The sequence below is a fragment of the Gorilla gorilla genome, chromosome 11 (genome assembly GCF_029281585.2).
Source record: "Gorilla gorilla gorilla isolate KB3781 chromosome 11, NHGRI_mGorGor1-v2.1_pri, whole genome shotgun sequence".
Classification (NCBI taxonomy): domain Eukaryota; kingdom Metazoa; phylum Chordata; class Mammalia; order Primates; family Hominidae; genus Gorilla; species Gorilla gorilla.
In genome coordinates this window covers 55,052,197-55,066,128 of record NC_073235.2, presented here as the reverse complement: position 1 = coordinate 55,066,128, position 13,932 = coordinate 55,052,197, and the positions used below count along the sequence as shown (strand labels likewise).

Genomic DNA, 13,932 nt, shown 5'->3' with positions numbered 1-13,932 from the left:
AAGTGTAACTTTCAAGTTGATGGGAACAGGTCTAAGAAGGTGCTGGAACAATCAGGTCTCTCTGGTGACTTGGGGGAGGTTCCCTGAGATGTGAGGATTGGAAAGGACTCCCTCAGATTCCAAAGAGAAAAACAGGAAATGAAATATGGAGAAGTTGTGACCCAATTCCTGGACCACTGAGGCTGATTATCTAAATGCCATCCTGATAGCCTTTCTTCTCCCAGGCTGGCAAGCAGAGCCTTTGGGGCCCTGGATGCTTGTACACAAAAGAAGGGCTTCCCAGAGACAGAAAATAGCTGAGTCTAATTTTTGGAGCTCCTGCCATTTATAGAAAAATACAATAGGGAAGGGATATCTAGGGCTGATTTTGTAGGGAAACTAACAGCACCAAATTTCCCAGCCCCTCTTCTACATCAACTTAGAGAACTACCTGCTAATTTTCCACTGAACTAAAACTCTAAATGTTACCCTAGCATTCAAAGATGAGATTCTATCTTGGAAGAGTTGCCAGTTAGAATTCACAAAGCTCTGTGAATGCAGAAAGAAGCAGATTACAGATTACAAAACTGACTTAAGATCATAACCAAACAAATTACTCCAAACCCTTTTATTAGTGTTATGCATATCCCAGCAGATACCAATAGTTATATGTACACAAAATATTAATAAAAGAAAAAGTTATAAGTCAATGCTAGTATGAGTGATAGACTTTAAAAAACTAAGCAATTTTTGCAAATATCTTTTCTTTTTTTTTTGAGACAGAGTCTCACTCTGTTGCCCAGGCTGGAGTGCAATGATGCAATCTTGGCTCACTGCAACCTCTGTCTCCTGGGTTCAAGCAATTCTCCTGCCTCAGCCTCCCAAGTAGCTGAGATTACAGGTATGTGCCACCATGCCAAGCTAATTTTTTTGTATTTTTAGTAGACATGGGGTTTCACCATGTTGGCCAGGCTGGTCTCGAACTCCTGGCCTCAAGTGATCTGCCTGCCTTGGCCTCCCAAATGCTGGGATTACAGATGTGAGCCACCATGCCCAGCCACAAGTATCTTTTTTTTTTTTAACTTCCTTTTTTTTTTCTTGAGACAGGGTCTCACCTTGTCACCTAGGCTGAAGTGCAGTGGCATGATCTCGGCACATTGCAGCCTTGACCTCCCATGTTCAAGTGATCCTCCTGCCTCAGCCCCCCAAGGAGCTAAGACCACGGGTGGCACCACCACGCCTGGCTAAGCAAATATCTTTTAAGAAACCTACACAGAACATTTGCTATTTAGTACTCAGGTGACAACTGCACCCAGCCACCTACTTAATGCTCAACAATCAACCTATCAAGGAGCACAAACGGAACACCTCAACCTGCACAGCACCAGCAGCAGGCGCTATAGGGAAAGAAGCTATTTTTGTTAGTGAGCTCCAACCAGCAAGTGAAACCTGAGTTTTTGACAGGAGGGCAAAAAGCAAGCAAGGCCAGCAAAGAAAATCCGGAGAAGCAGCTCTCATGGATCTGCCAAACCACAGATCAGGAATTTCTCTTGCCAGATACATGTTCATAGGCTGAATTATGTATAAAGCTAGTTAGTGTTCTGGTTAAAGTCATGTTTTGCTGTCTTTAAACCACTACCCATCACGAAGGAGTCAAAAAAAAAAAAGATGGGGGGGGAAGCTACAAAATTTTGAGCTAGTCCTTCATGTTTAAAAATATAAAGTAGTACATTCTTAAAAATAATAACAATGGTGGTAAACGTTAAGTACTAAGTGGTGTGTCTATGAAAATTCTTGGAGTAGAGGAGAAAGACCTCTACTCATAAGCTAAAAAGCTAGAAGAAATCAAACACTGGATTTACTCAGAGATTTATATCTGTAATGATATGGTTTGGCTGTGTCTGTACCCAAATCACACTTTGAACTGTAGTTCCCATAATCCCCATGTGTCATGGGAGGGACCCAGTAAGAGATAATTGAATCTGGGGGTGGTTACCTCCATGCTGTTCTCATGATACTGAGTTCTCAAGAGATCTGATGGTTTCATAAGAGGCATTTCTCCCTTTGCTCAGCACTTCTTGTTGTCACCATGTGATGAAGGACATGTTTGTTTCCCCTTACACTAGGATTGTAAGTTTCCTGAGGCCTCCAGAGCCATGCTGAGATGTGAGTCAATTAAACCTCTTTCCTTTATAAATTACTCAGTCTCGGGTATGTCCTTATAGCAGCGTGACAACAGGCTAATACATGTAAAGCGCCAAGCACTTAGAAAACACTAAAATGGGCCAGGTGCGGTGGTTCACGCCTGTAATCCCAGCACTTTGGGAGGCCAAGAGTTCAAGACCACCCTGGCCAATATGGTGAAACCCTGCTCTACTAAAAATACAAAAATTAGCTGGGTGTGGTGGTGAGTGCTTGTAATGCTAGCTATTTGGGAGGGTGAGGCAAAAGAATTGCTTGAACCCGGGAGGTGGAGGTTGCAGTGAGCCGAGATCACGCCACTACATCCCAGCCTGGGTGACACAGTGAGACTCCGTCTCAAAAAAAAACAACAACAACAACAACAACAACAACAACAAAAAACCCACCAAAATGGAAGCCGTTGCTCACCCAGTAATGTTCTGAAGTAACTGTGATCACCCATCTATTGTCTCAACAATATACACATATTTCTAGACATTTAGACTTATTCTAGTATGTGAGTTGTGTATATGTCTTTCTCCTTGAGCTTCAATACCCAGACTACATAATACTGCAGAACCTTGAAAGAATGTTTCCTGAATTGAACTAACCAGGCTTTCCTGGAGTCTAGCAAAAAGGTTTTCCACAAGCCTTCTATGGAGCCTCCATGCCAACATTTGTGAGATTCATAATATCTAAGCCCTAATGGGAACAAGTAAAAGAAAAGCTATATTTTCTCGCTGACAAAAAGCATTTTTGTAAGGAAAATGCAGTCTGTCACACTATTCAGATCTCAAACTAATATCTACCTATAAATAAAGAATAGTATAGAACTCCCTCGGAAGTTGACATAAGGGTTCAGCCCACTGAAATGCAACACCAATGAGGTATGTTACAGAATTTGGCAGAATTGTACCAGTCTTTTATGGTTCCAAGGTCTGGGCTAATAGAACTTTAACCAAGATTTGGGGTTTTAGGTTTCCTCTTTCTTATCCTTCAGACATGACATCACTTGGGCATATTTTTTCTATCAATTAAACTCATAAAATATATGATGCTAAAAAAAGGGGCCAGGCATTTTTCTGACTGTCTCTACAGCCAAAAGAAATAGAGCTGAAACAGTTGAATCCAGATAATTTCAAAGGAGAGGTAGAGGGATCAAGAAGAGAAAGAGGGAAAGAAAGAAAAAAGTAAACAAAATTCCTAATGAACTTTTAAATCAGGCATTGAAACGCTGTCTATATGTCCCATTAGAGGACCAGATAAGAGCTAGATCAGAGCCTCTAATCAAAGGTTTCAGTGCATACTTTTTGAATGGAGCAAATGAAAGGGGAGGCTGGCAACCCATCATATGAATGGAGAGTCACTATTAGCCTGATTTTTCTTATTTTTCATTATATTCCATTTGTCAAAGGCATTTGCTATTGGGGGGGCTAATTAATCAGGACATAGCCCCATGTAAAATGTGTCCAAGGAAACCATCTCACTCCTGTGACCTTTAAATGGAAATATTTCTATGTTCTTCCCATATTATCCCCTCTTTTCAAAAACCAACAAAATCATTGCCAATGAGCTGCAGTGACAATTTCACAGACTAACCTTCAGAATAGTACATAAACTGGCTCTAAACGACTTGCAGCCAGGCTCGTCTCTTCACTGTCTCCTAAAGGAAGCATGCGGTCTTACCACTGAACTTCCGCTCAGATCACTCTCCTGACTTCTCCCTTTTCCCAGCCACTCCTCTGAGTCTTACTCATTGTTGTTTCACATCCACACCAAGTCTCGTGAATCACTCCCTAGGTTCTGCTGTTTACTCTCACCTCTACATTTCCATATTGTTAGAGTTTGCTACACTCACATGACATTTCATATATATGCTCATGTACACAAGCATGTGTACATACAAACATATATATACTTAAGTCCCTTGTCAGCCACAAATCATATACAAATATATTATTTAATATATCTTTCTGTATCCTTAACCCTTGGCAAGGCACCCCTTACAAACTAAGTCCATAATCAGTCTTGCCCATGAAGGCACTGGACCACAGCTACAAGAATTTGCTAAGGCCGCTTCAGTGTTTTTTGCAATCCTTGATAAGCCACTTCAATTCAAATCCTGCCTCCTTCACTTACTGTTTGACCCAAGGCAAGTTGTTTCACTACTACTTCAGGCCCCAGTTTCCTCACAGTGGTATAACAGTAGCAATCTCACAGAGGCAGTAAACTGTGAACAGCAAATCCCCCAAGGCCCTTAGGACAGTGGCTGCCACACAACAGACATTTAAGAAAAGCCTTTCTCACCAATAAAAATTACATCATCACTATCTATATCTTTGTACCACTGAAAAATACTTTTAATAATTACTTCTGTGAAAACCATTGCCAGGAATGGGACTGCAGTGTTAAAAATATATAAACAAGGACCTACATTTGAATTCTTCATCTCTTCATGTAAATCCACTAAGGATACAAGTGGCAAATATTCAGATAAGGACTATTCATGAAATGCCATTCCATTAAAGTAATTATCTTGGCTAGGCATGGTGGCTCATGCTTGTAATCCCAGCACTTTGAGAAGCTGAGCAGGAGGACTGTTTGAGCCCAGGAGTTCGAGAGCAGCCAGGGCAACATAGTGAGACTGTATCTCTACAGAAAAAATTAAAAATTAGCCAGGCGTGGTGGCACACACCTGTAGGCCCAACTACTTGGGATGCTGAAGGGGGAAGATTTCTTGAGCCCAGGAGGTTGAGGCTGTAGTGAGCTATGATCGTGCCACTGCACTCCAGCCTGGGCAACAGAACAAGACCCCATCTCAAAAAATCATCGTCATCATCATCATCATAAGAAAAACAAACTCTTACTCTGGAGGAGTGTAGAAGAAATATTAATGGTAGTTAATGTATTAAAGGCAATGTGGACCTTGGTGTTGTTTTTAAAGAAAAGATATTATTTGAAAATAAACCGTTGCAACGGGAATATGTAAACTATGGGCATATTCAGGAAAGTAAAAGAAGACAAAAAAATTTCAAGGAAAAAATGAGCGGGATTATATAATTATTTTGAAAAGATCATCCTTGGTTACAAAGATCAATAGCAAGGGTGAATCTTGGTTTCTGTCTTATGACTCTCTCTCCACTGGACAGCTCTCCACCTCCATCATAAAGCACCTGTTCCTGAAAGGACAGGTTCTTCCCTCATTCCCTAGCACACCTGATCTTTATATAGGGCTGTGCTCAACTCATGTTCTTTCACTTCCCCTCCACCTGGAGCAACCTTTCCTTACCCTGAGGACCAACTCTGGACATTACCTAAAGTCCAGTTTAAATTTGTCCCTTCCTCCAAACCCTAAGTTAGTACTCCACCTCTTTCTTTAAAAACTCATGTACTTACTATGTCATTTCTTACTCGAGTTAATAGCATTAACTTGGACCTTCTTAAAAATCAGAAAGTATTTTCTCTTGCATCTGAAATAACACAGCCTTTGTCTTCATAGATCTGATGTGCCTGCCATATGTGCCTATACGGCATTGTTAAATTTAGCTAGCTCTGTAGCCACACTGACAGAAACCTATCTTAACCAAAGGCACACCACATTCTAATTTTAGAAGACAATACAAACCAGGTCTCTACTGCATCAATAGCAACAGTTTCCCTCTAGCCAAGCTGACAAATACATGGTAATACAGAATCCCACAGCTGATATGACTCAAGGGGTATGTTATGACATAAAATGTTTAACAATCAATTTTGAATAATTAAAAAGTAAAGTATGACTACAAGGAGGAAAATGTGTGTCAACATTAGAATTTGGTAAAAAAAAAAAAAAAAACTTGTATTTTAGAACACAGTGTTTGTCTTTTTTTTTCTTGAGATTGAGTCTTGCTCTGTCACCCAGGCTGGAGTGCAGTGGCATCATCTCAGCTCACTGCAACCTCTGCCTCCCAGGTTCAAGCAATTCTCATGCCTTAGCCTCTCAAGTAGCTGTGATTACAGGTGTGCACCACCACACCCAGCTAGTTTTTGTTGTTGGTGTTGTTTTTTAGTAGAGACAGAGTTTCACCATGTTGGCCAGGCTGGTCTCGAACTTCTCACTTCAAGTGATCCTCCCACCTTTGTCTCCCAAAGTGCTGGGATTATAGGCATGAGCCACTGTGCCCAGCTGCTGAACACAGTGTTTTCCATTTTTTTCTTTAATCATGCCCATTTACAATGTGTTTTAAATTTCCTGAAATCTCATTTTTTTCTTCCAAGATTAACCAAATCCTTTTGCCAAGTGGTATCAGATAAGATTAATACGTCTGTCTTATTATCGGGAGATTAAAAAGAAGGAACTAAAATCTGCATTTGGATACAGAAGACATATACTAATTAAACAAAGCTACCAGAATAAATCATTTTCATAGAGCATGAATTTATATATTTTTTCTTTTTCAAAAAAAAAAAAAAAAAAACCTGTGCTATTAAAATGCAAGATACTGTAAAGGTTCAAATTCTAAAAATGAGGAATCATAATATGATAACAGAGTGTATCAAAGTTTAAAAGGCAACAGGCTTTATTCTAGTATGGCATGTCAGCACAAAGCCACAAGGTTATCATATTATAACATGGAGAGCAGTCGGATTGCCCTGCCAGCATGCACTGTGAGCTCGCTTGGATGTCGTTTTCACCCGTGACTTATGAGATTTTCTGGTTTGAAGCCTCATTATCAGTGTGTAAACTGAAGCTGCTCCAGAGGCAAGAGGGGAGAAGCAGCTCTAGTGGCAATGGAACTGAAAATACTCAGGCAGAGAAACCAATCTGGTGGTGGCATGAGAGATTAATGAAACCAGAGAAGAAGGAGACAGCAGGATGAGAAAGGACAAAGTAGAAGAGGAGAAGACAATCAGAAATGAGATGGCAAAAAGCAAAGGGAGGATGGTAAAAAGAAAGCCAAAACTGAAGGCAGTGTGTGGACAAGAGAAAGAAAGGGGAGAGAAGGAGGAAAAGAAAAAAATGTAAACAATCTTTGGGTATATGAAAAGCAACATGTACCATATGCCTGTACTTCTGATTGCTGTTTTTATGTCACAGATGCTATATCCAATGACCAAATACAGAATTAGAATCCAGACATGAATCCATGAACCACAAGAGCTGGAAAACTATTGATATACATTGTTTAAAAAACAAAACAAAAATCTAAGCTTCAGGTCCTTAAGTGGCATGAAAGTTACTGCCTTATCAGCTTTCTTGGGCTACTAGAAACCATAAAGCAGAATCAAAGGAAATTTAAATGTTCTGTTCTTGAGCTTGAAAATATTAAAACACAAAACAGAAGAATGTGGTATTGGTTTCTTAGCTGGTCATCTTCAAGCACACCTGCCAACCAGAAACATCATATATATAATTCCTGTGTTTTTCCAGATACAATTTCCCTATCTGCATGCTTTTGGTCTGACTTTCCAATTTGAAATTAATTCTAGCAAGATCCACTTTGAAGCAAAACTGTGAAGCAAAACAGGCTGGCCTTGGATGTCCCTCGACCTCCAGGATCCAGGGTTACATCCCTCCCTGAACCTGGGAAGTTTCCCAGATTTTCCCGATTCTTCTGCTCTACTGGAAAAAATACTTTAAAAAGTAAGCATACTGAATTATTAACCAGAAAAACGAATCCTTATTAAGGTGGTAGCTTGGCAATACATGATACTTTCTAAGTGTCCAATGATAGAAAACCAAATTAAAATGTACTTTGTAAATTAAATCCCTTACAAATAATTACAGTTAAACTAGTGGTGAGAATTTCCACTCCAGTACCAAGGTGATCAGGAAATTCATCCTGAATTTCCAAGGTGATCAGGAAATTCTTCAGACAATTAGCCTTTCTTTATATATCTGCCAAATCAGCCCATATATTCCTGCCCACATGTGAAGCTGATGCAGATTAGCAGGTTGCACAACCTTTGGCCTACTGCAAATATAATAAGGTGAATTGAAACACTGCTCTTAATATTGAATCAATTCATTCCAAACCCATTAACATTTTTTTCCAGTTCTAAACAAGGAAAATCTAAATGATTTACTGGAGGTATCATACTCAAATATCAAATCCTTCAGCAGAACTTAACTTCATTACAGAGAAATGTTTAACTTTCCATGACCAAAAACCAAGTCAAAGGGACAAGAGGTAATTAGACAACCAAATCCAAAGGTCTGAAAGCCACATATTCACTGGCTGCAATCTGACATATGGATTCTACAACAATGACTGAATACCCGGAGTGATCGTAAACACTTAGAGAAATAATGTCCTCTTGCCAGATCATGCCTGAAATAAGATAGAAACACTTTAAGCTAGAAAGAGTAAGTAAGGGGGTAGTGTAGAAAAAAATGAAAAGAATAAGCTACATTTTGGAATGACGGTCTTATTAATAAAATTTTATGTTAAAATCATGAACCACAGAAACCGTTACAAACTTGTTCTAGATGACATCTCTGTCCCCATAGGCAGGAGTTTGATTTATCCACCAACATACAATTAGTATTAAGTGTTATGCCTGACAAATAAGAAGCACAAAAATATTTTTCAGTGAATGAATGATTGTAGGTATGAGTGAATGAACAACCTCAGCAATATTAAACCCATTACTAGTACAGGTGGTCAGCACCAATCCTCCCTTAGCATGGTACTATTTTAGCCAGAAGAGATGAGAAAGGGAATACTTAGGAGAAAATATAAGGTTGACAACTGGCCGGGTGTGGTGGCTGATGCCTGTAATCCCAACACTTTGGGAGGCCAAGGTGGGCAGATCACCTGAGGTCAGGAGTTCGAGACCAGCCTGGCCAACATTGTGAAACCCTGCCTCTACTAAAATTACAAAAAAAAATTAGCTGGGCATGGTGGCAGGTGCCTGTAATCCCAGCCAGTTGGGAGGCTGAGGCAGGAGAATCGCTTGAGCCTGGGAGGTAGAGGCTGCAGTGAGCCAAGATTGTGCCACTGCACTATAGCCTGGATAACAAGAGCGAGATTCCATCTCAAAAAAAAAAAAAAGGTTGACAATTGAAGCATATCTAATCAAAGGAACACTGCTTAATGGCATCTCACTAATAAAAATTATCACTACAGCATTCTGTACCTATGGCTAAGAAAACACCCCACAGCACACAACCTGAGCTACCACTGGAGAAATGAAAGAGAGCGGAAGGACAAAGGGTAACAAGGGGCAGAGATCCCAGATCTCTAAGTGCTGCCTCTACCCTGGAAACAGTACCTCCATCAGGATGTCAACATTCCCCTGGTTTCAAAACCTTATCTGCCTATGAGACTACCCTGTTCTATCACTTGGCAGCAGAATTTTCCCACCTTCTATGCTGAATCAAGGTATGGTGTTTCCAGAAGCTATTTAAAGTTATCAAACATTGCCCAAGGGAAGATCCCATGAACTCCTGAAGAAACTTTCATTTAGAGTCATTGCAAATGAAAGTGCTGTGTGGCAATTTATAAGATACAGTGCCCAGAATCATCAAAAGAAGTAGGAGCCTGCTGTCCCAGTGCATCCTGCCAAAGTTGCCTCCTGATTAAACGAACTCACCGCAGTGCAGAATGTCTTCCAGAGCGGGAGACACTGTTGCCCACAGGTGAGGGCAGGTTGCTCCCTCTGTGCAGGTCCTCGATGGACCTACTCCAGGGCTTTGATTTGTCCACCGAGCTCTCCACAGTACTCTCCACACTTTCAAAGTCAAAACTAAAACAAAAGAGAAATGCCATTGAAGACTGAAAAATTCACATTCACATGTATAAACGAACATGTATAACTTGCTGTTCCTACAAGACATCTGCACCTTAGTATGGAAAGTCTTTGTAAACAAAGAAAACTGGAAAGGAAATACAACGGAATTTCTGTGGGCTCAGTGTTAGCTTTAAGAATACAGAATGACAAATAATGGGTCTGGCAAAAGAATAATGGAACAATGAGCAGCAAAAATTAAATAGTGATATATTATTTGTATTTTATTTTATAAGGCTTGCTAATATATAAGTCACTAACATTGGTATGATGGAAGGGGGAAAAGATCTTACAGCTGTCTTCATTTTGCTTTAACAAGTCAATATGTTAGGCTTATACTAATTTATTCCTACCCATCAATTTTCACTGAGCATTTTCTCCTAGTGTGTTGGCAAGTGTACTTTTCCAAGCATATGTGATACATTACTAGCAAAGTTATGGATTTGCTTTGATTTTGGAATCTCCTCCCAGTGTGGTGCTCTTTAAAGTAAGACTGTTGTTTCTCTGACATTTTTTGAGGTTATTACTCATGTTAACCATGTTAGAATAAATGACAAGTTAACTTGCTCATTCTTGTATAGTTTTAGGAACAAAGTTTTTAAACAGACAGGCTTTTGTGCTCCATGCACTTCCCCCCTCACAAAGTAACTGTGCTTTCTCAAAAGAAAAAAAAAAAAGAAATTGTATTAATTGTTTCTGTCCATAGCAACACCTGATCAGACAGTAGAACAATCAGAAGGTAGCTACACTTAATATCCTCAGGAAAATCTTACAGGATACTGCAGAAGAAAAAACAATAATACATATTGGAAATCAAAGTATAACTTTTTATAAAAGTATAACTGCCAAAATAAAATATTTGGTTAGAACCTTCATCTGAAAATTGGTGATGACTTTCACCTATAAAAGACTTATCAGATAGCAGAAATAGATGCACAAAGTCCATGGAGGTAACTGGTCACAATTCCGTCATGCCTTTGGCTGCAGGAGTTAATACTGAACATAAAAGACTTAGAATGGGGTAATCTAATAAAATTTTAACTGCTAAAAAGAGAAAGCAATCACTGAGATGAGAGAAGGTAAGACGAGGAGGGCATCCTGAAATCACTCATGGCATTGATGCCCTCGCTAGGCTACTCTACAGCTCCCACGCCATTCAGCGTGTGTTCCTCTCAGCTCATCCTCACTCTCACACAGCAGAAAAAGGAAACACACATAGAAATGAGTGCTTCTAGGTTGGGTGTGGTGGCTCACACCTGAAATCCCAACACTTTGGGGAGGCCGAGGCAGGTGGATCATCTGAAGTCAGGAGCTCGAGAGCAGCTTGCCCAACATGGTGAAACCCCGTCTCTACTAAAAATACAAAAATTAGCCGGGCATGGTGGTGGGTGCCTGTAATCCCAGCTTCTCAGGAGGCTGAGGCAGGAGAATCACTTGATCAGAGGTTGCAGTGAGCCGAGATCATGCCACTGCACTCCAGTTTTTACTCCCCTTCAGCTTATGGGCAGAAAATCAAAACAATACAAATATATATCAAGGAAAAAGGAACAGCCTCCTGTTACCTCTCCCTCCAGTGCCACTATGTTTGGTATCTGTTTCTGCAATCATTTTCTACGCACTTACTAGCATATGCAAATATACATGCAGACATCATTTTTAAAAGAAAAAGGGAGTCACTCTTTTGCATCGCCTAGTGATTTATCACATACCTCTTTCACTAACTGTTAGACTATTCTTCCATATATGTAACTTAAGCCCTAAAGAAAGCATTACTTTTGAAAATAAGGGCTCCTTTAAGGGTGATTTTTATTCACCTGTTTTACTTCTGCCTTAAAGGCATTTCTAATACCATTATGTGATTTGTTTTTAGTTACCCAAACAGAAACAAACCTCCCTAAGCCCTAGCACATCTGCTTCTGAGTTTCTGCCCTCTGTGTGGTGTATAATTTTACCACTGAGTAGCATCTGCTGTGACCACATAAAATTCAAATGCAAGCAAGCCAAGTTTTACTTACGTTACCGCGTACTGTGCAAATGAGAGATATTCCACTAGAACATCAAGACCTTTGTTTTCTTCATTCAGAAATTCTCTGACCCATCTGTTGTGAAAAAAAAAAAGAAATCATTGGAGAAATTGATCACATGACCTGCCATGGAAAGGACACAATGCAAAGTTTTGTTTTTTCCACCAGAAACTTTCATTGCCTGAAAGGACATAGGGAGGAAGGCCTAGAGTACTTCACATGAGGCAGGAGCTTTTCAGATATGGTAACTAAGAAAACCACAACTTTTTAATGTGCAAAAATAAGGGCCAAAAAGTACACGTGGGCCATCTTTGCATTTTACTGCTTAGAGGATTTAAGATAATCTGTAAGAAACTTTCTTTAAAGAAGGCACTTGCTTAATGTACTTTTTCCACCACAATTGATCTACAGCCTGCTTGTGGAAGGAAGCAAGACTATGGACAATGAGGCAGATGGGGGACATGACAACATAACCACAAAAATCCAGGCGGGATTCCAAATCCAAGTTCAACTCCTTGGCGCACTAAGCTACAGAAACCACTAAACTAGCCAATGAGAGACCACTGTTTATGGGCTTCTAGAAATTCAATAGGGATAATGATTTGCTTAACTTTTTCCATGAACGTTAAAACCTTTTTAAAAAGCTGCAGGCACCGCATACTATCATCAAGGCCGGCACATGACAAATATCAGGTTCTTTAAAAAATTCATTTTTAAATAATACCACCTTGCATTTGAATGGTGCTCCACAGTGCATGGAGAATGCTTATACATTCTTATTTGTTCTTCATAATAATCCTGATGGGAGGTCAAACAGAATCTTTAGGGAGGTGGATGTAAAATGTCACCACCCCCTTTTACAGATTTCCTCCAGTGCATTCATCTTCAAACAACATATGGTACCTGATTAAACCTTCACTAAGTTTCAAACTCCAACAAATAATAAGTTAAAACATCTACTACTATTGCTGAAATGCCACTTGAGGTACATCTGCCACCTGCATTCCGCAATGGTTGCTTTCCTCCAGAAACACCAAGCTAAAAAGTCTGACCAGCTATGGACATGATAGTGACTATGGAAGCCAGTTTTGTTAGTTATTAAAATAACAGTAGGACAATTCTACCAAGTATCCCTTAAGCATGAGCAACCCCTTGAGGTCTTTGTCTTAAAAGGCAGAAAACAATCCCATGGAATCAGGATATTTGGTTTTTTGTTTGTTTGTTTTAATTTTTGGCAGGGGGAAGGGGTTCTTTGTTTCATCCTCAAGGTCATTCTTTCTTCTAGTCCTGTCATCTCCATGATGCAAACCCAGTCCAGGTCTGCAGGTAGTTCCAGGAGGCGGCAAAGTGGGAAAGTGGAAAGATTGCCTTGTGTTTTCCCCCCAAGCGCCTCAGAGAGGCAACTGCAAAACCTATGCACTTGGCATAGCTGCCTGTAAACATATAACATTTAATTTAAGAGAGACCTGGAGTGGCAATGGTGGCAAAGAAAATACCACCTGGTAGGCCACACAAAGTGGCTTTATTATGAGACCTAGACAAAACTAACAGGGCTGGCTACTGGTGGAGGCTGAAGTTTCATTTCAAAACAGCCACATACACAATCTCACAGCATCTACTAGATACTTATTTTTTATTTATTTTAAGTACTTTCTGTGGTGCTAGGTCTCAGGAGACATTGACCACGTTTAAATACTAGTAATTAGAAGCTTAGAAATAGTAAAAAGAATTTTTTCTTTTTTGTAACTGGCTGGAGACTTAAAGTCTGGAACTCAATATCAAAATCTGATGATTAGAAAATCTTTAAATTCAAGCCCCTTAGCCTTGCTTAGGCTTTTCCATTGGTCTGGCCTATGGGCTGTGATTGTACAATTTAAACTGGCCCTCGTTGATGGGTGTCTTTTTAATATGAAAAATAATCACGGCGGGGGAGGGGGGCAGATTTTTCAGGGCAGTCTCAGCTGTACATATTCTCAGT

The 13,932-nt window shown here is 39.9% G+C and overlaps 1 protein-coding gene across 9 annotated transcripts in view; it reads right to left on the bottom strand.

The window, feature by feature from the left end:
• The window catches only part of FMNL2 (formin like 2), a 315,524-nt gene that overhangs the window by 80,370 nt on the left and 221,222 nt on the right, over positions 1-13,932 (bottom strand). For all 9 annotated transcript variants that reach the window (XM_031008485.3, XM_031008488.3, XM_031008484.3 and 6 more), the window contains exons 5-6: positions 11,946-12,029; positions 9,736-9,888 (exon numbers count right to left, since the gene is read on the bottom strand). In XM_031008485.3, coding sequence (XP_030864345.1) covers positions 9,736-9,888; positions 11,946-12,029 — 237 coding nt within the window. The remainder of the gene's footprint in view (positions 1-9,735; positions 9,889-11,945; positions 12,030-13,932) is intronic.